At 38.5% G+C, this 25,737-nt stretch overlaps 1 protein-coding gene across 1 annotated transcript in view; it reads right to left on the bottom strand.

Moving 5' to 3' along the window:
- The window catches only part of LOC137636064 (uncharacterized), a gene marked incomplete at its 5' end in the record, with an annotated part of 36,254 nt that overhangs the window by 9,677 nt on the left and 840 nt on the right, over positions 1-25,737 (bottom strand). The window contains 7 exons of the mRNA XM_068368492.1: positions 3,970-4,073; positions 11,677-11,838; positions 12,064-12,310; positions 20,313-20,425; positions 22,477-22,637; positions 23,202-23,506; positions 25,233-25,298. Of these exons, the coding sequence (XP_068224593.1) occupies positions 3,970-4,073; positions 11,677-11,838; positions 12,064-12,310; positions 20,313-20,425; positions 22,477-22,637; positions 23,202-23,506; positions 25,233-25,298 (1,158 nt within the window). The remainder of the gene's footprint in view (positions 1-3,969; positions 4,074-11,676; positions 11,839-12,063; positions 12,311-20,312; positions 20,426-22,476; positions 22,638-23,201; positions 23,507-25,232; positions 25,299-25,737) is intronic.

Genomic DNA, 25,737 nt, shown 5'->3' with positions numbered 1-25,737 from the left:
GCCGAGAGTGTTCACACTTTCTCAGATGGGCTCTCGTAGCAAAAAGTTGATTTTATTGATATACTGTAGAATTATTCCTCGAATAGGCTAATTAAAGTATTGTGCAGATATGCCAATAATAAAGAAAATAAAAAAGGGATTTTGACGTAGGAAAAATCTATTTTTGGCTGAGATGGCCATGTCGTCCTGATGGAAGGTCCCTTCGGCTGCTTTCTTATAATATTTCTGCGAGTGATACTACAAGAGAATTGCCATCAGGTATCACGGGGTTCTAACCCCCGTAACGACTATCCGTAGATATCGTGTATAATCAGAGACATATCCTAAGATAACCATAGATATCTGCACCCCCAGTACTTTACCATTACCTTTAAATAAACAAATATACAGTAAATATTTCAGAAATATGTACCTCTTATGGTGACCCTTGGCAAATGAACCCAACTCTGGTTATCCGGATTTAGTCTCTTATATACGAAATCTATTATTACAATGTTCGTTATACTGAATATTCACCAAGAGTTCTAAGGTCGGTTGGAAAAGCCAAACAAAAAAGAAAATGGTTAGGATCACGATAATAGGAGATCGTAGAAAAGTATGAGAATGGTGTCGGCATGAATGATCTTACACGAGCATGTTATATGCCGAGAACTATGATTTCTACAGTCATAAAAAAGAAAGGCCATCAAAGCAGTTACTGGTATTGTTCATAGATGGGTGAAATCAATACTAAGAACATGAACAATCCTAATTAATAAACAAAAATCCACTTCTGGGAGGATTTTTTTCTATTAATTAGGATAAACGAAAAACAATTAGCAAGCGATAGTATTTCCAAGGCATTAATTTGCAAGACAGATCAACAAGTGCATGCTGATATTGTGAAAAACATGCCCGAAGCGAGCGATGGACAGAGTGAAGTTTCAAAAGCCAACCATGAGTGGTTTTATAACTTTACGAAGACAACTGGTTGTTGTGGCCTGATTGGTAACGTCTCTGCCTGGTGTTTGCCAGTCGGGGTTCAAGTCCCGCTCAGTCTCGTTATTGCCATTAGTGTCTGCAACCTAGCCATCCTTGTGAGATAAGGTTGGGGGGTTTGGGGGAGCCTAAAGGTCTACCTGTTGCATCATCAGAAGGCATTTGCCTGGCCCTCCCTGGTCCTAGCTTGGATGGAGAGGGGGCTTGGGCACTGATCATATAAAATATGGTCAGTCTCTAGGGCATTGTCCTGCTTGCTAGGGCAATGTCACGGTCCCTTGCCTCTGCCATTCAAGAGCGACCTTTAAACCATTAAACGTGGTGTGAGGGATTTTTAGAACCTGAGTGTTCTAATTGTGATGATACACACAATGGTAGAAAATGCATATCTTAGACCTATAACACTTGAGAGGAAAAGGTCTTGCAAGGACGCAAGCCAAAGTACAGGTTAACACTCTTGATTTGTGGTATTGCGAGTGGGCATCTGAACCCTCTATTAATGGATGGATGGAGTGAAGGAAGCTCTGGGTGATAGGAGGATAGATTTGAGAGGCAAGAGAGCGTGCTAGAAATAGGAATGAATGGCGAGCGATTGTGACGCAGTTCCGGTAGGCCCTACTGCTTCCTCCAATGCCTTAGATGACCGCGGAGGTAGCAGCAGTAGGGGATTCAGCATTATGAAGCTTCATCTGTGGTGGATAATGTGGGAGGGTGGGCTGTAGCACCCTTGCAGTACCAGCTGAACTCGGTTGAGTCCCTTGTTAGGCTGGGAGGAACGTAGAGAGTAGAGGTCCCCTTTTTTTTTTTTTGTTTCATTTGTTGATGTCGGCTACCCCCCAAAATTGGAGGAAGTGCCTTGGTATATGTATGTATGTATTAATCTACCCCTCTGAGAATACCCAGATAAAAAAAAATGTGCAGAAGACATTCAAGTGTTTCACTGTCTTGGGGTAGAGTTCTCTTGCTGGAGGGTACACTCGAGCACACTATTCTATCTTATTTCTCTTCTTGTTTTTTATAGTTTATATATGAAATATTTATTCTAATGCTGTTACTGTTCTTAAAATATTTTATTTTAATTGTTAATTATTTTTCTTGTAGTTTCCTTATTTCCTTTCCTCACTGGGCTATTTTCCCTGTTGGAGCCCTTGGGCTTATAGCATTCTGCTTTCCCAACTAAGGTTGTAGCTTAGCATGTAATAATAATAAAAATAATAATAATAATAATAATAATAATGTGGAAGCCAAACAATAAAGGCTAGGGTAACAAAACAGGTCTTCACTTTGTGGATAAATGAAGTGTTTGGCTTAAATATCCAAAAAAATATTTAGAGAAACAAATGCCTCGAGATACCCCTCTTGTCACCATCCAGTATGGCTTCATCACTGTCAAGTTTTCCTCCCCCTAACATGACTTTGTTTTATTCAGCTCAAGAATAAGCGGGTCATTTTAACCTTCAAGAAACTTTACAATAAAGCACGGTTCTAGAGGTGCTATGAAGCGACCTCAGGGAGTGTTAAAAGAACCATTTCCATATCCTCCATTGCATCCACATAGCCTGGATGGGAGTCTCTCACAGTACTATGAAATCTGCTTGGAAGCAAACGGCCACGCCAAGGGCACCATGAAGTCTATCAAGAACCTCGTCTTGAAAACAACACTCTTGGAACTTTGGACCACTTAAAACTTAGCAAGCCACTCCCCTGCTAAGATCAAGTACAGTCATCCTATGTCGTGTCTCTGACAACTTTCAATCCTTCTCAAAGGAATGGCAAGCCAAGATGGAGGACAGAGACTGCAGTACCGCTATCCGAGCAAAGCAGGTTAAGACCTGGTATAACCAGGATGAATGTACCTACCCAGGTTGGATATTGAACGCTAAGTTCACATACATCTGACATCTCATCACTGGGACAAGTTCTGGGTGGTCGTGGGTTTCGCAAGTCCCCGTATGGTGGCAAAATCGTCATTCTTCATCAAGTGCAACACACATGCAGTGTAAACCTACTGGGTTTAGATTTCTAACACTTATACAGTGGAATATTGCAGGGTACGATGTCATGCAACTCTTACAGTGTTAACTTTTAGAATTGAGATTTTAAGCATATCCAGCATAAGATTGTACAGTTAGATTTAAGATATTTTACAATGTGAGGTTGTAGGGTTTAAATTTCAAGCAAATCTACAGGGCGAGGATGTTAGGTTTAAAATTTGAAACACATTCGGAGCCTGTGCTTGAAGGGTTCAAACTTAACTACAACATGAGTTTCATGAGCTTAAATGTAAACAAAAGAATCTACAGAATTAACTTTTCAGAGTTCAAACACATTATATCGAAAGCTTGCATGGTTTGAATTTCAAACTAATCGAAAACATGATCTGTAAAGGCTCAAATCTTTAAAATATTTACTGTAAGTTTATACAGTTCAAATTTCTTGAGATTGGAACATATGAAATAAAATAAAAAATCCTGAAGTCATAGTAACATTTAGATGTGTATCTTTAACTAAAGAAATCAACTTTTCACCTATAAACAATAAAGGAAATGCATTTCTAATATTTGAAGAAATCTTGTGGCCAGAAAAACAAAGAGAATAATTGACAGACAAAATCAAAGAGATACTGTAGATGAACACATACTTTGAAAAAACAAGCATCATACATACCTCATCAAAAATACGTAAAAAAATTCTAAAAATTCCTAACCAATGACAAACGCAGGAAATATATTAACTACAATTTTGATTGACAGACAAAAATAAACAGATAGATGATCAAATATTTTTTAAAAACCCAGATGTCATAAATATCTCATCAAAAATATGTATAAAATTCTAAAAATACAGTACCTCACTAGCAACAACATACATCGGAAATATTTCAACAAAAATGTTAATTTTTACGACAAACGATCAACTTGCATTCTCTTGAACAGTAAATATTAAAAACTAAAAAGGATGGAAATTTACAAAAGCAAAAATAAAACTCACCTCAAGGGCAACGGCTAGATGATGCTTCCGTTCCTCCAGCTGGAGTTTAGCTACTGTTAACTCTGCCCTCTGGCGTAGCAAATGTTCCCGCACCTCCAACGCCTCTGCGGAAGTATTGAGCGTTGAAATATACAGAATGATTTTCTATTCACTTCTAGAAGCATGCTTTTGTAAGTAATAAAAATGGTGGTGTCCTCACTAACGGATAAAACATCGAATTCAGTCACATCGAAGCACAAGGATTGAAAAGAGATGTTCTACATTGATTAACGTAATGGTCTTACATCATCCTCTCGCCTACTACAAGGTCAAACACAAATAACACTGATCTTAAATTGCAGAAACACACAAAAATTAAACATGCCTAGGATAATGATTTGTTACTGTACGTAGTTTAAACATACGAACTACAAATCATCGAAGTTTATACCATATCATAGTACAGTTAAAGTGTATAGTAAAAACAGTATGACCCATAGAGGTATCATGTACTGTACTATGTACCCCATGTTGCTTTCCAATACTTTTAGTCTCTTCCTCTGCAGCTGTCCAACATTTTTTCAAAACTTTGTATTGCTTCAATTTCTAACAAACAAAATACACTCACGGAATGTTAATTGGTTATTTCTATACACACTTGATGTTCATATTGCATCATTCCCAGAAGCTCGGTTTATCAATATTCACTCCAAAAATTTATAGAAGAAAATTATAGTTTTCTTCCCTTTCAATACATATATGCCTTTGGAAAGCGAAGCACCAGAGTCTTTGTTATTTCAGTTTGTATGTTGCTATCAACAACTCGACAAACCCTTCTTCCAGATTGTGATACGCTTTATTGTGTTTTAAGTTATTTTCCCTCTGGATTCGTTAGTAATTATTACACATGGAAATGACTCTGATTTCCATCACTGTTGTGAGGAAAATGACTGACTCACTATTCCTCTCAAGTAAAGTTTTAATTTAGAGTTCTAATAATACTGACTTTTAGTTCAGGAGGAAATCTAGAGAAGGCTAAGGTAGTTGTTTATGAAGGGGATGATGATGAATACGACTCGCCAGCACCGTTCTCTAATACACACTTAACCAGACAAGTTTTGATAGTGAAGTGCTTCAAAGCTCTTAAATTATTGTACTTAGCTTCCTCTGTTTAATCTCTGAAGGCCATTGAGTAATCGCACGCAAGCCGTAATTCTGACATTACCTGGCCGGTTGCTAACCCTAACCTGACTTCCTTATTCAGATGTAAGGTAATAGTGTTCCATTCAATAAGAGTTCGGAAAGTTCACTTCGAATTAGTCGAGATCCTCTTGCAGACCCCCAACTCCCTTAATCAATTTACATTCATCTGCTGCTAAATCTTTGCATTCCCACATTCCTAGTAGTTCTTCTAGATATCTAGATTGCATGGCAGAAGACAGAGTTGGTAGTCTGGACCCTAATATCCCACCACTCATTAAAAAAAGAGTGTGCTTAAGCAACCTCGGTTTTCATATCGTATGATTCTCTTAGCTTTAATACTGTAAGTGATGTTTCAGCTAAAGCTGATCCGTTTCATCATGTTTCGGATGGAAGTTCTCTTACTAACTCAACTACTTGCCCATCATGGGTTAACATTAGCTGGGTAAATGTAAACACAACCATTTTACCGAAGTGAGTTTTACTAGGATGATAACTTCAAGTAATTGAAGGATTATTTTCATTCAGTGAGACATATAGAAAAGAATAAGAAATTTTATATCTTTAAATTGAAAAAAGGCAATTAATAAAAAAAAAAATATACAACATTTGGATAAGATATATTAATCAAGTACACTAGAGATGTCATCGCTAAGGCTTTGCCTTGACCCTGAAAATTCTGAAACTATCCTGCAACCCCACTCTGTCCGGGTTATAAGTTATAAACTAGAAGGGCACTCAGTAGAGCATAGACCTCCCCTGCAGCAGCTTATTTCTCGACCTATCGCTTGACCTTTGACCTTAACATATTAATTGGCGTGGATTTTCATACACTTAAATGTGAACAAAGTTTGAAGTCTCTGTGACAACGATGTCCAAACTTATGACTGATTACGTGAATTGGACATTTTGCTTGACCGTGACATTGACTTAAGACTCTGACCTTCCAAAATTTAATCATTTCAAGCTTTTTACATAACAGCTAATCCCTGCAAGTTTCATTACTCTACAATTAAAATTGTGGCCAGGAACCTGTTCACAAACAAACACACACACACACAAACAGGGGTGAAAACATAACCTCCTTCCAACTTCGTTCGCAGAGGCAATAACATAAACAAACAGGTAGGAGGCCTTAAGTTTCGATTTATCCTATACCTGTACTTTACTTGTGAGGAATAGCGAGGCAGTCGCACTCCTCACAACAGTAATTCAAATCATAGTAATTACTAATAAATTCAGAAATAAACAATCTAGAAAACATACCAATATCTGGAAGGATATGTTGAGGTGTTCCGATAACAAAAATAAAACGAATTAACGATAACCCTGGCATTTCACTTGCTATTAATCGCTAGTGTCTCTCATTACTTTAACAGAGGCATATTTCTATTGCAAGGAAAAGAAATTGGATATTTTGTTTATATATTTTAGGGCTAAATGTTGATAAACTGAGCTTTTGGAGAAGAAACAATGTATGAACATCAAGGGATATTCATAGAAATAACAGCAATTTTGACTCGGCCTAAGTCTATAAATATTTACTGGTTTGGTTAAGCTACTTTAAAATAATACCTGTCTAAATTTCCAGTATCCTTAATACTTATCCTGAACTGCTAGGAACAATTCTGTAGTCTAAATATGTTTTGCATGACAGTTAATATTGTTTATTGTTATGTAAACTCATAAGAAGGCAGCTTTTCCATAAAGAAAAAAAAAATTTGCATGAAATAAAATTAAAGTGATGACCTACATCTGCGGAAATTTTTTTTTTAGAAAGACAGCCATAAACCAAAATACACAGCTTACAAAGCAAACATACCGTACCCTTAAACGAACGTACGATGTTTACCACAGCGAAACAAAGAGAAAATTTAAAAGATTCATTATTAAAATTATGATTATGAATTAGTTAACCCTTTTACCCCCAGGCTCTTTGGAAATTTCCAACTCTTAACCCCCAAGGGGTTATTTTTTTCCCAGCACATTTTGCAGTATATTTTTTTTAAATTGCTCTAACAGGCTTAATTTTTGTCATAGAGAGGTCAGGTTGGTCTCATTCTCTTGGAAAATGCCTGAATTTTTTCAAAAAATTATCAAAAAAATGAAAAAAAAAAATTTATAGCATTTTTTTGCAAGGACATACCAGTACGTCCATGGGGGTAAAGGGATGGGTTTTGTGAAACGTACCAGTACGTCCTTTGGGGGTAAAAGGGTTAAATAAGGCCAATGACATCAGAGAAATGGATAAAACGTTAAAGTACACTGTACTACCTGTAATGTGACAAGCTGTACATCTCTATACAGTACGTGGTACCTTTGCTATTTAAGTATTTTAACTTTCAACTATTCCAACACGTCTCTTCTCACCTACCTGTTCAGTTTCTCACTCCAAATTCCTCAACACATTAAAGAAAAATCAAGTCCACTTTTTCCTTCCGCATTAGAAATTCATTTGTCAGTAACGGGGGATTTTGAGGAGGAAGAAGTCTAATTGGAAAGGGACCTCTGGTAGTGGTATCACTCGCCCCAGTTTTAATACCGACACCCTTTAGGGGTGAGCGAGCTGGGTATATTCCTGGCATTCCATGCAACTTTTTTCTCTGGTATATTTAGCAGTATTTATACCTCTGAAATTGTGCTTTAAGGAGCATTTCACGGAGCGACACAGGTTGATCCCAGAAATAGATTTTTCCTTCGTCAAAATCCCCTATTAACCAACGTAACCATTACCTAAAAGAGACTACCAATAGAAAGATCTCTATCTGTGAAGAGAGTAATGACGAGTTTCTTCTGATAAACAGGTGAAAGCAGTTCCTCAAGGGGTATATAACTACACCACTACTCCCCACTAACAGTTTCTTAATGAAAAATGAGAGCCTCTTAAAATTTGATCATTCAATTTTCCCTTGAAAATATAGAAAGACCATCAAACCTTTAAGAATTGTGTATAAGTACACACATAATCATACACAATCATCATTACTGCTTGGAAAATGGAAATCAATTGTGGCAGATACTTTGCACTATCCTTCTAATAAGAAAAAAAAAGTACATTTATTCATAACTATTACTTGAGCCAGCTCAAGTAAAAATTATAATTTTATAATAAATAAAAGCAAGCACAATCAATACCCAACATTCAAAATATGATAAAAGACTCACATGATTTTTCTGCTGGAACTTCTCATATCAGTTGAATTAAAGTGAAACAAAAACTATGAACATGAGTACTTGTAAAGAAGCTTACTACAGTCGCTTTACGTACTTTTGACAAAGATGCCGCACTCCCTTATTTCATAAGAAAGACATTTGATTGGTCTAATTAAGGGATTTTGACGAAGGAAATATCTATTTCTGGGCGAGGAACCTGTGTCGCCCAGTGAAATGCTCCTCCAGTACCATTTCTAAGGCACAAAAAGCAAAACAAAACACGTCTGACCAACCCAAGTGCTGAGGAGAAATGAGGATGGGGAGTGGGGAGATGTAGGGGTACAGAGGGGGGGTATGTTGATGAAGGAGAGGTCTAATTGGTGAGGGGATCTATGGTCGTGGTTCAATCACGCCCCAGTTTTCTATACCGACATTCAAAGAGTGAGCGAGCTAGGTTTATTCCTGGCATTCCATGCATCTCTTTTTCTCTGGTATATTCAGCAATAACTATGCCTTAGAAATGGTGCTAGAGAAGCATTTCATGGAGCGACACAGGACGAGCCCAGAAATGACGTTTATCTTCGAGTCCATTTCATCACACTCATGTCTTCATGGTATGTAATCACACTTGTTCTCTTGCAGAATTATGTTAAAAATCATGAACATAAAATATCTAATAACCTTAAGGCTTTTGCAATTTGTAGAGGTTTTTAAAATTTTCTTAACTGCTACAAAATAAAAACATAATAATAACTTTCATTTCAAATCAGTGCTGTCCTGGACCTTTGACTGCTATGTGATGTATGTTTAACATTTACAATTTCCTCTTCTTTTAAAAGTGCTAGAGTCTTGAGATTATTAAAAGTTTTAGTTATTATTATTATTATTATTATTATTAAATGCTAAGCTACAACCCTAGTTGGAAAAGCATGATGCTATAAGCCCAGGGACCCCAACAGGGAAAATAACCCAGTGAGGAAAGGAAATAAAGAAAAATAAAATATTTTAAGTATAGTAACATATAATTTAGCATTAATCTGTAGAAGAACAAGTCTGATTATAAATTATGAAAACCATGATTGTTAATAAGTTGACACAAACACAAATGCTATAATACGAACCAATCAATAGACGGAGCTGTACGAACCAACCAGTTATCTTACCTATGGAATAAGAGCGTGGGACAAAGAGTCCTGGTCAAAAGTTTATAAGCAACTACAGTCTCCATTTAGTAGGACACCACCTTCATAATTCTACATGCATTATAACTATGATATTGAAACACTTAGAAGTAAGGAAAGCTTCTTCAGAAAGGACCAACAAACAGAAAACTGCTTTGAAAGTTTAGGAGCAGTTTAGTAATACTTGTTCTGTGGATGAGATTATAACATACTGTAATGCAATATATTAATCTATATCATAAAACCCTGAAATTGCTGTAAAGCATAATTTCATAAGAGCACAATATTTGATGATACCTGGAATGGAGACAAAAAAAAATAAGCTTGGGATCTGAATAACAATTGTTATACATTATTGAAACATCAAAAACTAATAGAAATTCATGTTTTAAAAAGATGGAATGGAGAGAAGCTACTGTACTTAGGTAAACATACAAATCATTTCCAAGTTATTTGAGAGACGATGCACTCAGTTTTCATTTCTCTTTAATAAAGGAACTTGTTTATATGAACTTAAACTTCAAAGTCACATAAATACTCAAGATGGAACACTTTCTACTGACTTATATGTTTCTATGAAAATTCTTAGCGTACAGTATCCATCTTCCAGAAATACACATCTTTTGACAAAAGAATATACTTCGATAATTGTAATTGCAGACTCCAGCAAAAATTTCACTCATGAACACCTTACATCTTTTCACAGTTCCACAATATTTTCCATAAGTTACGATATTATTTTCCATTACAAATTTGTTAAAAACTACACAACAATCTCATACCACAATCATGGACATCTTCACGTTGGATTTTCTCTTAGCGGGGATTAGAATTGTAATAAACAAGAATAATTCTCTTCTTTTGAGGCCCTTTGAATTCCAATATCTCCTGTCGAGCAAAGATCAATAATGTAGGCAACTTTATACCCTTTACTAGCCCAGACCCAAAATTAACAGCCACCACCATCAAGACATTTTTACACTCCCTTGTCTTTTGCACTGTATATTTGAACTACCATCAAAATATGTAAGAAATTAATTAGCAGCTAAAGTGGATGTGAATGTGTTGAGGGGGCTTGGCCATGTTGAGAGAATGGAAAATGGCTGTCTGCTAAAGAAGGTGATGAATGAAAGAGTTGATAGGTGAAGTACAAGAGGAAGGCCAAGGTTTGGGTGGATGGATGGAGTGAAAAAAGCTCTGGGTGATAAGAGGATAGATGTGAGAGAGGCAAGAGAGCGTGCTAGAAATAGGAATGAATGGAGAGCGATTGTGACGCAGTTCCGGTAGCCCCTGCTGCTTCCTCCGGTGTCTTAGATGACCGCGGAGGTAGCAGCAGTAGGGGATTCAGCGTTATGAAGCTTCATCTGTGATGGATAACGGGAGAGGGTGGGCTGTGGCACTCCTAGCAGTACCAGCCGAACTCGGTTGAGTCCCTTGTCAGGCTGGGAGGAATGTAGAGAGAGGTCCCCTTTTTTATTTCATTTGTTGAATGTCGGCTACCCCCCAAAATTGGGGGAAGTGCCTTGGTATATGTATGTATGTATTTATTTTAATATTGTTACTCTTCTTAGAATATTTCATTTTCATTTTTTCTCTTCCTCACTGGGCTATTTTCCCTGTTGGAGCCCTTGGGCTTAAAGCATCTTGCTTTTCCAATTAGGGTTATAGCTTAGCTTATAATAACTTATAATAGTAATCGTAAAAGAGAAAGTTTAGTAATAGATTTGTGTAATCTGAGGATTACGAAATTTTTGTAGATTTTTCATCCTAGTGCTTTTCTCCATGACTTTTTGGGAGTTTCCATGGGTTTCTACATTTTCTTTCCATATCAACTAGTATGTACAATAGTACTACTTGACTGATTGTCCCTCATCTTTTCTCACCGCATATCCAAACCACCTCAATGCTCTAGATTTTACAATTAAACGTAAATAACCATTATATCAGGAAGATCAAAATAACAATACCTACAAAACTCAATAACAAAGTCATCCTTTTCAATTCTTGCACTGAAATAACAATATTTATTAAATCACGTATCAAGGTCAGCAAAGACATCCTTTTCTTTTCTTGCACTGAAATAACAATATCTATCAATTCACATATCAAAGTCAGCCCTTCCTGAAGAAGCTTCATGCAAGTTCCAACCATTCCCAACACAGGACAAAGAGGACTTTTCATTACCTGGACTTACCTCTACGCCTGCTATCATGCTGAGGGTCGATACTCGTGGAGGCTCGAATTCCTAGCTGCTCGCACGTGAGACAAAGCCAAGAGGGAGGAGGGTAGGAGTCTTCCAAGTCCACGCAGTGACTGTGATACATGACGCCGCATCCGTCGCACTGGATGTCCGCACCTGCGTTGAAAATTAGGTATTTGATGTGGAACGTTAAGAGTAAATATCAAAACATTTCAGAAATGCTATTTTATGTTATTAAAAATGAATAATATAATACTGTATTCTAAGATTTAATTATGGGAAATTCTTCAGCTAGAATATAATATAACATTGAACTTCTCTTTTCCAATCTAATAAAAGTCCCTTTGACTTGTTTCATACAATTCCCTACACACAACTCACCCTTTACATTGCACATCGGACAGATTTCTTCAGAAGACTGTGCGCTCAAGGGGAAATCCTCCTCGAGGGACTGAGGGGACGTCGGCTGAGAGGGGAGGTAAGTGGTAGGAGGTGAGCACGAAGACTGGGCAGGCGACACTGGACGGGACTCGGGGCGAGACGGCGGCTGGGACAGAGGGCGGACTTTGCGTCGTAAGTTCGGAGGCGATCCGGCCCCGCTCGTTAACCAGGCTCTGCGCTTTCGTCGCTGAAATGGGAGGTTCGATATTAGTGTCTGAATCGGCGGCATGCCGATAAAGACCGGTACTAAAATAGATTTGTCATGTACAAATTATGGGGAGATGAGTCAATTTGTTCAACAATAATTAGAGTTGCAGTTTGATTAAAAGCTAAGTTACAAAGATTCATCAGACAAAGACTATATTATTAACATTAAGTACAGCAGCTTAAACAAAACAAAGTAAAAAACATTACACCTGAGACAGCTAGCCTGAAGAGAAGTACAGTATCATAAATAAAGCCCTATGATAAATTAAAAACCGACCAAATTTAATTATCAGAAAAATTTCAAAAGTTGAAGATTCTCACAACTTTCTTAGGGGACTTATGGGGTACACCTTGACATTCACTGCTAGATGAAATTACAAAATTAAGTAGTACAGTTACAAGGACTGAAATTTATCATAACAGCGTTATATTTTTTTTCTAAGGGTCAATACTACATAGACTTCAAGATTTTTCATTTCCAAGGTGACCAAATTGGTATGATCTTCATCAAAATGTTAAGTTGATGGAACATGAAAAGTTCAAAATTGGAACAATATTATACAATTACTTTATTTTTGAGCAGGTTTTGTTATTCATTGCATATTATCATTTATTATATGATTTCTTAGTTCCCTTTTAAAGTTTATTCCCTATTCTATTTCTTTTCTGAAATGGGTATCTTTTCCTAATATGGCCCAGTAAGCTTGTGGCATCCTGTTTTTCCAACTAGGGTTCTGGCTTGGCTTGTAATAATAAAAATAATGTTATTTTTTGCACTTTACAAGCATATGTGTGAAATATTTGCAACTTTGAGTTCATTCCTAACTTCATCTATTCTAAAACAGATCTGACAAGTCTCAAATTGTGACGAAGTGGTCCTATTAAACTCCGGAATATTAACCCTGCCACAAGTAATAAAAATGTTATTTTGATAATAAAATAAATTTTTGAATATACTTACCCGGTGATTATAATAGCTGCAACTCTGTTGCTCGACAGAAACACTCTACGTAAAAAATTCGCCAGTGATCGCTACACAGGTAGGGGGTGTACTCAACAGCGCCATCTGTCGTTCAGATACCCATTACTCATTGTAAACAAAGAACTCAATTTTCTCCTCGGTCCACTGTGTCTCTATTGGGGAGGAAGGGAGGGTCCTTTAATTTATAATCACCGGGTAAGTATATTCAAAAATTTATTTTATTATCAAAATAACATTTTTCAATATTTAACTTAGCCGGTGATTATAATAGCTGATTCACACCCAGGGGGGTGGGTAGAGACCAGCAAAATATGTTTACATCATATGAGCTAAGAATTTTTATTTCATTTTAGAAGTTATCAAAATAACTAAACAAAATAAATAGGTACCTGGTAAGGAAGTCGACTTGAACAATTACTCTGCCTTTTTAAGTACGTCTTCCTTACGGAGCCTCGCGATCCTCTTAGGATGCTGAGCGACCCCTAGGAGCTGAAGTATCAAGGGTTGCAACCCATACAACAGGATCTCATCAAAACCTCTAATCTAGGCGCTTCTCAAGAAATGAATTTGACCACCCGCCAAATCAACTAGGATGCGAAAGGCTTCTTAGCCTTCCGGACAACCCAAAAACAACAATAAAAACATTTCAAGAGAAAGATTAAAAAGGTTATGGAATTAGGGAATTGTAGTGGTTGAGCCCTCACCCACTACTGCACTCGTTGCTACGAATGGTCCCAGAGTGTAGCAGTTCTCGTTAAGAGACTGGACATCCTTAAGATAAAAAGACGCGAACACTGACTTGCTTTTACAATAGGTTGCGTCGATTATACTTCGCAGAGATCTATTTTGTTTAAAGGCCACGGAAGTTGCGACAGCTCTAACTTCGTGTGTCCTTACCTTCCGCAAAGCTTGGTCTTCCTCATTCAGATGGGAATGAGCTTCTCGTATTAACAGTCTGATAAACTAGGATAAAGCATTCTTTGACATAGGCAAAGATGGTTTCTTAACTGAACACCATAAAGCTTCAGACGGGCCTCGTAAAGGTTTAGTTCGTTTTAAAATAGAACTTAAGAGCTCTTACAGGGCATAAGACTCTTTCTAGTTCATTTCCAACCATACGATAAGCTTGGAATATCGAACGATTTTGGCCAAGGTCGAGAAGGCAGCTCGTTTTTGGCTAGAAAACCAAGTTGTAGAGAACATGTAGCCGTTTCAGATGAGAATCCGATGTTCTTGCTGAAGGCATGAATCTCACTGACTCTTTTAGCTGTGGCTAAGCATACCAGGAAAAGAGTCTTTAAGGTGAGATCTTTCAGGGAGGCTGATTGTAGCGGCTCGAACCTGTCTGACATAAGGAATCTTAGTACCACGTCTAAATTCCAACCAGGTGTAACCAAACGACGCTCCTTCGTGGTCTCAAAAGACTTAAGGAGGTCCTGTAGATCTTTATTGTTGGAAAGATCTAAGCCTCTGTGACGGAAGACTGATACCAACATGCTTCTGTAACCCTTGATAGTGGGAGCTGAAAGAGATCGTTCTTTCCTCAGATATAAGAGGAAGTCAGCTATTTGAGTTACAGAGGTACTGGTCGAGGATACGGATACTGACTTGCACCAGTTTCGGAAGATTTCCCACTTCGATTGGTAGACTCTAAGGGTGGATGTTCTCCTTGCTCTAGCAATCGCTCTGGCTGCCTCCTTCGAAAAGCCTCTAGCTCTCGAGAGTCTTTCGATAGTCTGAAGGCAGTCAGACGAAGAGCGTGGAGGCCTTGGTGTACCTTCTTTACGTGTGGCTGACGTAGAAGGTCCACCCTTAGGGGAAGTGTTCTGGGAACGTCTACTAGCCATCGAAGTACCTCGGTGAACCATTCTCTCGCGGGCCAGAGGGGAGCAACTAGCGTCAACCTTGTCCCTTCGTGAGAGGCAAACTTCTGCAGTACCTTGTTGACAATCTTGAACGGAGGGAATGCATATAGATCTAGATGTGACCAATCTAGGAGGAAGGCATCTATATGAACTGCTGCTGGGTCCGGGATTGGAGAGCAAAATATTGGGAGCCTCTTGGTCATCGAGGTTGCGAAGAGATCTATGGTTGGCTGGCCCCAGGTGGCCCAAAGTCTCTTGCATACATCCTTGTGGAGGGTCCATTCTGTTGGAATTATTTGTCCCTTCCGACTGAGACAATCTGCCATGACATTCAAGTTGCCTTGGATGAACCTCGTTACTAGTGATATGTTTAGACCTTTTGACCAGGTGAGGAGGTCCCTTGCGATCTCGTACAACGTCAGAGAGTAGGTCCCTCCTTGCTTGGAGATGTACGCCAAAGCCGTGGTGTTGTCCGAGTTCACCTCCACCACTTTGCCTTGAAGGAGAGACCTGAAGCTTTTCCAGGCCAGACGTACTGCCAGTAGCTCCTTGCAGTTGAAATGCATTGTCCTTTGACTCGAGTTCCATATCCCCGAGCATTCCCGACCGTCTAATGTCGCACCCCAGCCTACGTCCGATGCGTCCGAGAAGAGAACGTGGTTGGGAGTCTGAACAGCCAGGGGAAGACCCTCTCTTAGGTTGATATTGTCCTTTCACCAAGTCAGACAAGACTTTATCTTTTCGGAAACCGGGATCGAGACTGCTTCTAGCGTCTTGTCCTTTTTCCAGTGAAAAGCTAGATGGTATTGAAGAGGACGGAGGTGTAGTCTTCCTAGTGACACAAATTGATCAACGGATGACAGTGTCCCTACCAGACTCATCCACAGCCTGACTGTGCAGCGTTCCTTCTTCAGCATCTTCTGGATGGATAGCAGGGCTGGGGGCTGATCGTCTTGTTGTTCAGCAACGTCCTCATTAGAGGGTTCCTCATCCGAAACTGATGAGGAAACGGCAACGGAGTGGGCAACGTCTGGCTCGCTGAATCCGGTCGCACTGGTGGATGCGTGACGGAGCTGGACGCAATATCATGGAACTGCTGCACAGTCTGTGAACTGTCAACAACCATGAGTGCGCGAGGAAGCACAGCGTCAACCCAAGACTGTCTAGACCGTCTGGGTTGTGCAGTCAACACCCTACCGGGTTGCTGAGGTTGACGCACTGCGTCAAAACAAGTCACCTCTGCTGGTTGTTGAACGTCCTGAACGTCAAAAACCACCTCCGAGCGTCACTTAATGTCAACGTGCGGCTGGCAACCCACACTGGGTCACATCGGTGGAGTAACCACCTCAACTGGCAGACGCGAGTAGGTTACCTCAGCGTCAACAGGGCGCATAACCGACCGGTTGGAAGGTTGTTGGCCAGAAGGTTCTTCTCCGCATTTAAGTCCTCTATCAAGGACGCAAGCTTGTACTGCATGTCTTGCAGCAAAGCCCATTTAGGGTCTACGGGAGCAGGTGTGGCAACAGACGGGGTTAGCGACTGAGGCGGAACCGTTTACCATCCCTGAAAGCCTTGTTATGCGTGACATAATAGTACAGCAAAACTTCAAAGGCTCGATAACAGCTGTGAAGTTGACCTGTAAACAACTTGGAGCGTCTCCTGGCTAGGCGCCAGGGAGAGTCTACCAGAATTGAGAAGTCTATCTGGGCAGAGGCATGAACTCCCAAGCCGAGAACTTCTCTCGTGTCATATCAGACTCTCGCTCTATAAACCAGTTTAACAGAAGGGAAAGCAAAGGCTGTATCCCCCAAACTCCTCCTGGTGAAAAACCAGTCGCCTAGGCAACGTAACGCTCTCTAGGAGAGCGAGAGAGCACTAGCTTAAAAACAACGGCTTCGAAGTAGCTAGGCCTAGTGTAAGCTCTGACGTTTAGGCGAACGAGGAGCAGCAGTTACAACAAGATCCGGACAAAGATCCTTAAAAAAATCATCATGATTTAATTAAAGTCCATAGGAGGCTAAGCAGCTTTAGGCTCCTCTCCATCTGACAGAGTCCTCAAGGGAATATCAGTAGGAGGGAGAACAGCAACTTCCTCATCTACAGGAACCTTGTCCGATAAAAGCTGAGTCTCTTACTGGTGCATTAGTAGCGGACCAGAACGCAACGTCATGTAACTGCTTGACAGTCTGTGAACTGTCAACAACTGAACTGTCAACCACAACAGGTGCGTGAGGACGCACAGCGTCCACTCGAGACTGCTTTGACTGCCTAGACTGAGCAGTCAAAACAACTCTAGAATGCGGAGGTTGACGCACAGCGTCAAAACAAGTCAACTCCGATTGTTAGTGAACGTCTTGAACGTCAACAGGAGCATCAGCCAGTGGCCTAACGTCCAAATGCGGCTGAAAGACCACACGAGACCGCATCGAGTGTGGTTCTAAACAACCTGACTGACGTGACTAAGCTACGCCAACGTCAACAGTAAGCACAAAGGAACGTTAGGTTGGCTGAAAGCCAGGATATCGATGAGATAAACGGCTAGACTCAACGGACTAATCGGCAGAATAGTCTTCCATAAGGGAGGCAAGCATATACTGCATGTTTTGCCATACAACCCCTTAAGGATCAACGGAAATGATTGTGGTAATAGACGAGGGAAACGTCTGTGACCGCAACACTTTGCCTACAAAAAAAGACTCTCGGAGTCTGTGTTACGCTTTTGTTAGGCGGCGAGCAGTTATCCGATGACTGCATAGGGTCAGAGCTGTCCTAATGGCTGTAACCAGGACGCTGGACCTGTCCTGAAAGGACTGACTTTCGCTTAAGGGCTCCGAAACCTTGTGACAGGTTTCTTATGCGAAAAGCCTACGGATGGCGAGGAGAAACAACGTCTCTCTCGTCTTATGGTAGGGGAGATCTTGGTAAGATACACCCGATACCATAGAGGGAAAACGTCTGTTCGTTGGTCAAGGCCTCTCGAACCCATAAGTCGTTTGACATTACTTCTCCCCTGGGCTTGGGAGCTTGTAAGAGGTCCCGGACTAGGTGAACGACAGGCACGAACAAACGAACCCTCGGACGCAACACTGTAACACTTTGCGCCTCGGACGCAACACTGTAACACTTTGCGCATATCACTTTATCACTTCGATTTTCTGTTTTGCACTTATTTCTACCTGAAACACGCAATTCTACCCTTCATTAAAAGGTAGTAATTGCGAAATAAGTCGTATAATGCAAGCTCATAATACCAGCAAAAAACAGAAAACATATTTTAAGATAAAAAGAAAAATCAGTGGCTGGGAAAGAGACTAAACACTAGTTCATATAACTACGTTTTCAATCTCTCACCGCACATAGCCTGGGGACGAGAATAAAAACCTAAAAACGTTTTATCCTTCCTCCCCGTACAGCGACTAGGGACGTGAGTAACACGAGAACAACGTTACCCGCTTGAACGGAACGTTTTCTCTCCTCTCTCTCCCTCCGTCTCTATCTCTCTCTCTCTTTCTCTCTTGATTTCGCACCTAAGAGAAGAGCCCAATTATATATCGTCAAAAAAAAACATGTTATTTGACTAAAGGAAAAAACTGAAAGGTTTTTCAAATAAAAAGTTCCTTTAAATTAGAATTTAAAACATTTAAGCTAAGAAAGAATGAACAAAACGTCAGAATCGATTTACTCTTACTGCAAAGTGAAACCGTGATACACTCTCTCTCTATCGTAACGATAGAGCGCATGTTGAACGTCCTGAACGTCAACAACTGCGTAGCATAAAAAACTAAACGTTAGTTCATCTTTGAAAACAGTACGAAGACTATCAAAGAAATTCTTTCATAAAAAATTACATTTAAAAAGTTTTAAATCCTTAGCTCTTTAAAAGCTAAAGACAATATAAAGGGCTCAACGTTGATTAACTTCGGTTCCCAAGTTAGGACCGCCTACTCTCAGGAAAGTTCTATATAAACAAAGCATTAAAATTATTTTTATATGTTTATAAAAAATGGAAAGTTAATCGAAGAGGCCTAATAAAGGCGGAGAGATAAAAAATATATATAGGAAAATCTATAACGTGATAAGATAATTACTAAAAGCCTAAACACACTTCCGTCTAAGGGAAGGGTCGGCCATTTAAAAGTGAAAGAAAGTCCATACTCTCTTTGTCACCATAATTAAATCTATCCAAAACGAGTTCAAGTTTTAAGATGAAGATAAAACACCTGCATAGCGAAAGCTCAAAACTAGAATAGTGTACTTCACCAAATAGTTGTGAAAACAAATCCAGTTAGCAACAGCGAATTAGTAGGTCTTGCCGGTAGCCCGACAGAGAGAAAATTGAGTTCTTTGTTTACAATGAGTAATGGGTATCTGAACGACAGATGGCGCTGTTGAGTACACCCCCTACCTGTGTAGCGATCGCTGGCGAATATTTTACGTAGAGTTTTTCTGTCGAGCAACAGAGTTGCAGCTATTATAATCACCGGCTAAGTTAAATATTGAAAATTACCATACAAGGATCCCATTGCTATATCACAATCCTAATCCTTTTATTTTAAAGTAATAGTCCAACTGAGAAAGGATGCTAACACAATTTGACTACTGCAGGATTCTCTATGCAGTGAAGGTCCTTTATGGCCAATTTTTTCTCTGAACTTTTTCCAAGAAAACATCCTTTTATCCAAAATCAATTGAATCAGGATAAGGTACCAGTCAAAACTTAACATACTTTTACTATCTTAACATACTTTTACTATCATAAGAATGTACTTGTCAGACTATTACTATCTACTATAGGAAATACTGAAGAACTAGTACCCATTTCAGACATTTGTAAACAGTCTCTAATGATTATTGTATTGCAAAACTGTTAGCCCACGGGTACCCCACAGGTGCCCTGTTGTTTGTTAGAAATTAGAAGACCTCAATAGAACAAGTAGTTGATTCACTCCTATTATATTTCTATAAAACATTCATGCTCAAGTCTTTCATTCCATTTGCACAATTATGGGAAAATTTTTGGTCTTCATAATCAGTACCATGTAGATAAAAAGTGGTTAAATTGGCTGGTAATGTTCGGAAAATTACTAAGGGGAAAAAAAAGAGGAACAGTACATTATCCATCAGTGTCTGCTTACCGTTTCTGGCTTTTCCCATATTGTGCTTGAAAAGACGTGCGCATAAGCACTATGTTTCCGTCTCTCGTACCTCTTCGCGAGGACTTCGTGACACTCGCTGACAGTGAGGAGACCTGTTTGGTGAAAAATACAAATACAGTGCTGTATTGCATAAAATTTCAAGCGACAAAGTAAAATGTTAAAAAATACATTAGTACTGTACTGTATCTCAGTTCACAAGTAACTTTAAATACAGTATGAGCAAACTACAGTAGTAGACTGTACAAGCATACAAATTAATATTTGTTTACATGCATTGCACCAGCATGGGCAAACATTTTGTGCGGTATGGCCATTTTTTTCATGGACAATTACTAACAAAATTAGCACAAAGTCCGTCTCTCTGTGCCCATATGTAATTCATGCAGTGCGCAAGCCGTGTTCTCCTGACTTTTATCCAAGTTTCGTTCCATTTCAAATAGCTAAAACTGTCAAGTCTAGATAGGTTCCTTGTTAACCCTTTTACTCCCAGGCTATTTGAAACTTTCCAACCCTTAACCCCCAAGGGGTTATTTTTTTTCAAGTACATTTTGTAGTATATTTTTCAAAATTACTCTAACAGCCTTAATTTTCATCATAGAGAGGTCAGGTTGGTCTCATTCTCTTGGAAAATGCCTGAAGTTTCTCAAAAAATTATCAAAAATATGCAAAAAAAAAAATTGTAAATAGCAGTTTTTTGCAAGGACGTACCGGTACGTCCATGGGGGTAAAGGGATGTGTTTTGTGAAACGTACCAGTTTGTCCTTTGCGGGTAAAAGGGTTAATTTGTCCATTATTGCCATATATCGAATTCATTTATATTCATTGCAGATGTTTATGGGTTATAAATTTTTCAATAACTATCATCACAAGACCTTTAAAAATGAGTATATACTGTACAGTATGTGCATTAATGTACTTGTTCAAATCATCATGTGAATTTCCTTTATTTCTTAAGGGAAAAATTGTTTTAGAATGTTAACATTTTAGGTTCCAAGCTTACTTCCTTAAAGAATGAAACTCTTAAACCGAGGTATAGTACTACTACAGGCTATTACCAAAAAAAAACAAAAGTTATATTCCTAATTTTTCAGTTTACAGTACTACGTGTATATGTATATGTATATGTATGTGTATATGTATGCATATGTATATACTTGTGTATATGTATGTGTACATTTAGTTTATCTATATCAATATTTACTTTTTATAAAAAAAACTTTTTTAATTTATGATATTTTATTTGTATTATTACCCAAAGAGCTCTGCTCCACATGGGCTTGGACCGAATCTTTTTTGTAAATATTTTGTATGTAAATATGTTTTTTTTGTCCAATAAACATTATTATTATTATTATTATATCACAGGCACGGCCAATTTCATCAATATACTGTAGTACATAAATGACGTTAACAAAATTCTGACGACTGTCTTTGTAGTAAACATAAAGTACAGTACACAGTATGGTCCTGAACTAACACATTCGGAGGTACAAACAAATATAACTAAAATCATAAATCTTAGATATTACATCAAACGTTCATAATGAAATACTATTATAAAACAATAAAGTATTATACTGTATAATCTACCACAGTAAGCACGACAACATTTGCAATATAAAACGGGACGATATGTTGAATTTTGCAACTGAAAATTGTAGGCATGTGATTTAGGGGAAGCCTATCCTAGTCCAAATTTTACCAAATTCAACTTAACCCTTTTACCCCCAGGCTATTTGGAACTTTCCAACCTTTAACCCCCAGGGGTTATTTTTCTTTCAAGCACATTTTGCAGTATATTTTTTTTAAATTGCTCTAACAGCCTTAATTTTTGTCAGAGAGAGGTCAGGTTGGTCTCATTCTCTTGGAAAATGCCTGAAGTTTCTCAAAAAATTATCAAAAATATGCAAAAAAAAATGTAAATAGCAGTTTTCTGCAAGGACGTACCAGTATGTCCATGGGGGTAAAGGGATGAGTTTTGTGAAACGTACCAGTACGTCCTTTGGGGGTAAAATGGTTAAGTAGTTTCTGTAATTTGACTCTTCTATGGATATGAAGAGACACTTGGTCACAACAAGACACCAATAATACAGCCGCTATATTTCACTTACCGAGCCCCAGAAAGACCGCAAATTTCACTTACCCAACGCGTGCATGAACTCATCTTCGCTGACAAGATCGTGGACATCTTCTACGGAATAGTCCGCTGTGGGCGGCTGGAAGTTATGCAGGCGCTTTTCAGGGGAACACCACCAACTCTGGGGACTGCTTGGGTCACTCGTTCCAAATCCTTCTCCTGTAACGCTAAAAAAAAGATCACACATTTCAATATAAAGATGAGAGAAGTATACAAGATGTGTTTTGCTAACATTTTTTAAGAACACAAAAATCTCCGTACATAATTAAGTATTCCAGGAAAAATTTATATCTTTTATGTTATCTTCAATGACTTTATTACTTGGATTTTCACTATTCAAAAATAAATTCATTGACTCAGTCATAATAAAAGTAGAAAAGTGTCACTGACAGATCCTTCATTACTTAATTATTCCTATTTAATAATATCAAATTGAATCCTCACCTCATTTGCAATGTTGCCATAATCTATAGACTACAATTTTGTTTCTTTCCCTCTACTATACTTTCTGATTTTACCTATCTCTTCCTGCTCCTAGCTTTCCTCAATATTTCAACCTGGGATAATTAAATTTCTTTCTACTTTCTTAATTGTTTTCTTATTCTCTTTTGGGTCTAATCGATTGACCTTCTCAAAGGCACATGCATTTATACCACAGGTAATATAAAAAATACCTATACACACTAGAACATTCTTAGAAAAAACCCACTACAGCAGCTAGTCTGTCTTACCTACAATTCAGAGGCTGTTCCGGACTGGTACGAAGACTGTTCGGCCGTTCTGTGCGGTATTCTTGGAACGATATCGGCAAGCTCCTAACTACTTGACCGGCACTGCAGACGTTCTGGTCCACAGACTCGGGGCTTTTGGCGCTTGGAAGACTTGGAGATAACGTGGAGTTCCTGCCGTCCGGATGCTGGAAATCGCCGTCGTCTAGTTCATTGGAGGTGGAGTGCACCTCGTTTTGGTCCTTATCGTCAAAGCACAGGGGACGTTTCCTGCCACGTTCTTCTCTTAATTTGGCAACGACCAGTTTCTGCACATAAACGATGGTAATAATTAACAGATACTATTAAAAAAAAAACAGTAATTACAATATATCATTCTCCTAATTCAGCTCATCCAGTATTCCCTGCAATTTAGTCCTGCCTTCAATCACATGACGGCAAACATAAAATGGGTATAAGCATTCGGATATTAATCTCTAGCGCTGACGTTCAGTCAGTTCTTTGTGCGTGCTGTATGAGATTTCTAATAATTTTGATTATCCTTTACTTTCAGATCTTCCCATCCTGTATACAGTACTAGGCATGAAGTTAATTTTAACCCTTTTACCCCCAGGCTATTTGGAAATTTCCAACCCTTAACCACCAAGAGGTTATTTTTTTTCCCAGCACATTTTGCAGTATATTATTTTTAAATTGGTCAAACTGCCTTAATTTTTGTCATAGAGAGGTCAGGTTGGTCTCATTCTCTTGGAAAATGCCTGAATATTTTCAAAAAATTATCAATATGAAAAAAAAAAAAATTTAAAGCATTTTTTTGCAAGGACATACCGGTACGTCCATGGGGGTAAAGGGATAGCTTTTGTGAAACGTACCAGTACGTCCTTTGGGGGTAAAAGGGTTAAGAGGGTTAAGACTTAACTTCGCTACTATAAGGCTCAATGCTACACAATTTCTTTGAAGTTTTCTTCCAGGGGACCAGACTGTGGGATGATTTTCCTAATCTGGCAGTTGAATCAAGTGGGACTTAATGAATTCATGAGATTCAGACAAAAGAACGAAACACTTGTGCCCTATCAGCCCTTGAGAGGGAGGAATACAGGACATCATTAGTCTAAAATTAGAAGGACACTCAGTAGAGTGCAGAACACCACCCTGGCAGCTTATTTCTCAACCTTTTTCTCGACATTAACCTTGATCTTTGACCTTAACATGCATTAATTGGTGTGGATTTTCTTACACTCAAATATGAGCCACGTTTGAAGTCTCTGTGACAACGATGTCCAAACTTACGGCTGATTACGTGAATTGGACATTTTTCTTAACCGTGACTGTGACCTTGACCTTTGGCCTTCCAAAACAAAATCATTTCCAGCTTTTTACATAATATTTAATCCCTGAAAGTTTCATCAAGCTATGATTAAAATTGTAGCCGGGAAGTTGTTCACAAAGAAACAAACGCACACAAGCAAGGGGAAAAACATAATCTCCTTCCAACTTCGTTGCCGGAGGTAAAGAAGAAGAAGTCCACGAGGAAGTCCCAGGTCAAAGAGAATTGGCATAAATGTATACGCACACCCGGCGAATTCACACAAGATGAGCTCAAGATAAATGTCGAGGGCATTTATGAAAATGAAAATTCTTACTTAACCCTTTTACCCCCAATGCTATTTGGAACTTTCCAACCCTTAACCCCCAGGCATTTTTTTTCAAGCACATTTGCAATATATCTTTTTTAAATTGCGCTAACAGCCTTAATTTTCGTCAGAGAGAGGTCAGGTTGGTCTCATTCTCTTGGAAAATGCCTGAAGTTTCTCATAAAGTTATCAATATGGAAAAAAATGTAAAAAACAGTTTTTTGCAAGGACGTACCGGTACGCGGTAAAAGGATGAGTTTTGTGAAACGTACCAGTACGTCCATTGGGGTTAAAAGCATCTATGAGAGGATGTCTTTGAGATCATTCCAGTAATGTAACAAAAATAAATCATCGTAAGTCAAAAGTAAAGTACAGCAAAGTACTAAAACCATTACTGTACCTGATTTTCATTAATGGACACCAGCTGACACAGAACGTCCAAGATTTCCTTCTGCACGGATAAATTCTGGAATATAAGAAAATATTCTTAGATTGCGTATAAAGGTGAATTATATGAACAGATGAAGAATAATACAATATAAACCTATCTTTAAAATAACTAAATCATAATTTGGAATATTTTTAGTAGATACTACTCGACTCTAAATATAAATTCTAACCTAACCTAGCTTAATACCCGTGGCTGATAAACGCTTAACCTAACTCTGGCAATGATTTAATGTTCTACCTGCATATTGAATGTAAACCACAGAATCATCAAAATGATAAGCTGCGATGGATTATACAGTTATAAAAGAATGGAAAATATATCTAAATTGTATTAATTTGTATACTGTATCTGACAATCATATTGATGAGGGTGATTAGTCATTTGTATTATACAACCTAATTGGATACAGCATTAGCTATAAATTGTTAATTCATTTACTTAATGGATTCAACAG

This window comes from Palaemon carinicauda, unplaced genomic scaffold (genome assembly GCF_036898095.1).
Source record: "Palaemon carinicauda isolate YSFRI2023 unplaced genomic scaffold, ASM3689809v2 scaffold221, whole genome shotgun sequence".
NCBI lineage: Eukaryota > Metazoa > Arthropoda > Malacostraca > Decapoda > Palaemonidae > Palaemon > Palaemon carinicauda.
The sequence above is the reverse complement of the archived record's forward strand: the minus strand, read 5'-3'. Positions and strand labels throughout refer to the sequence as shown.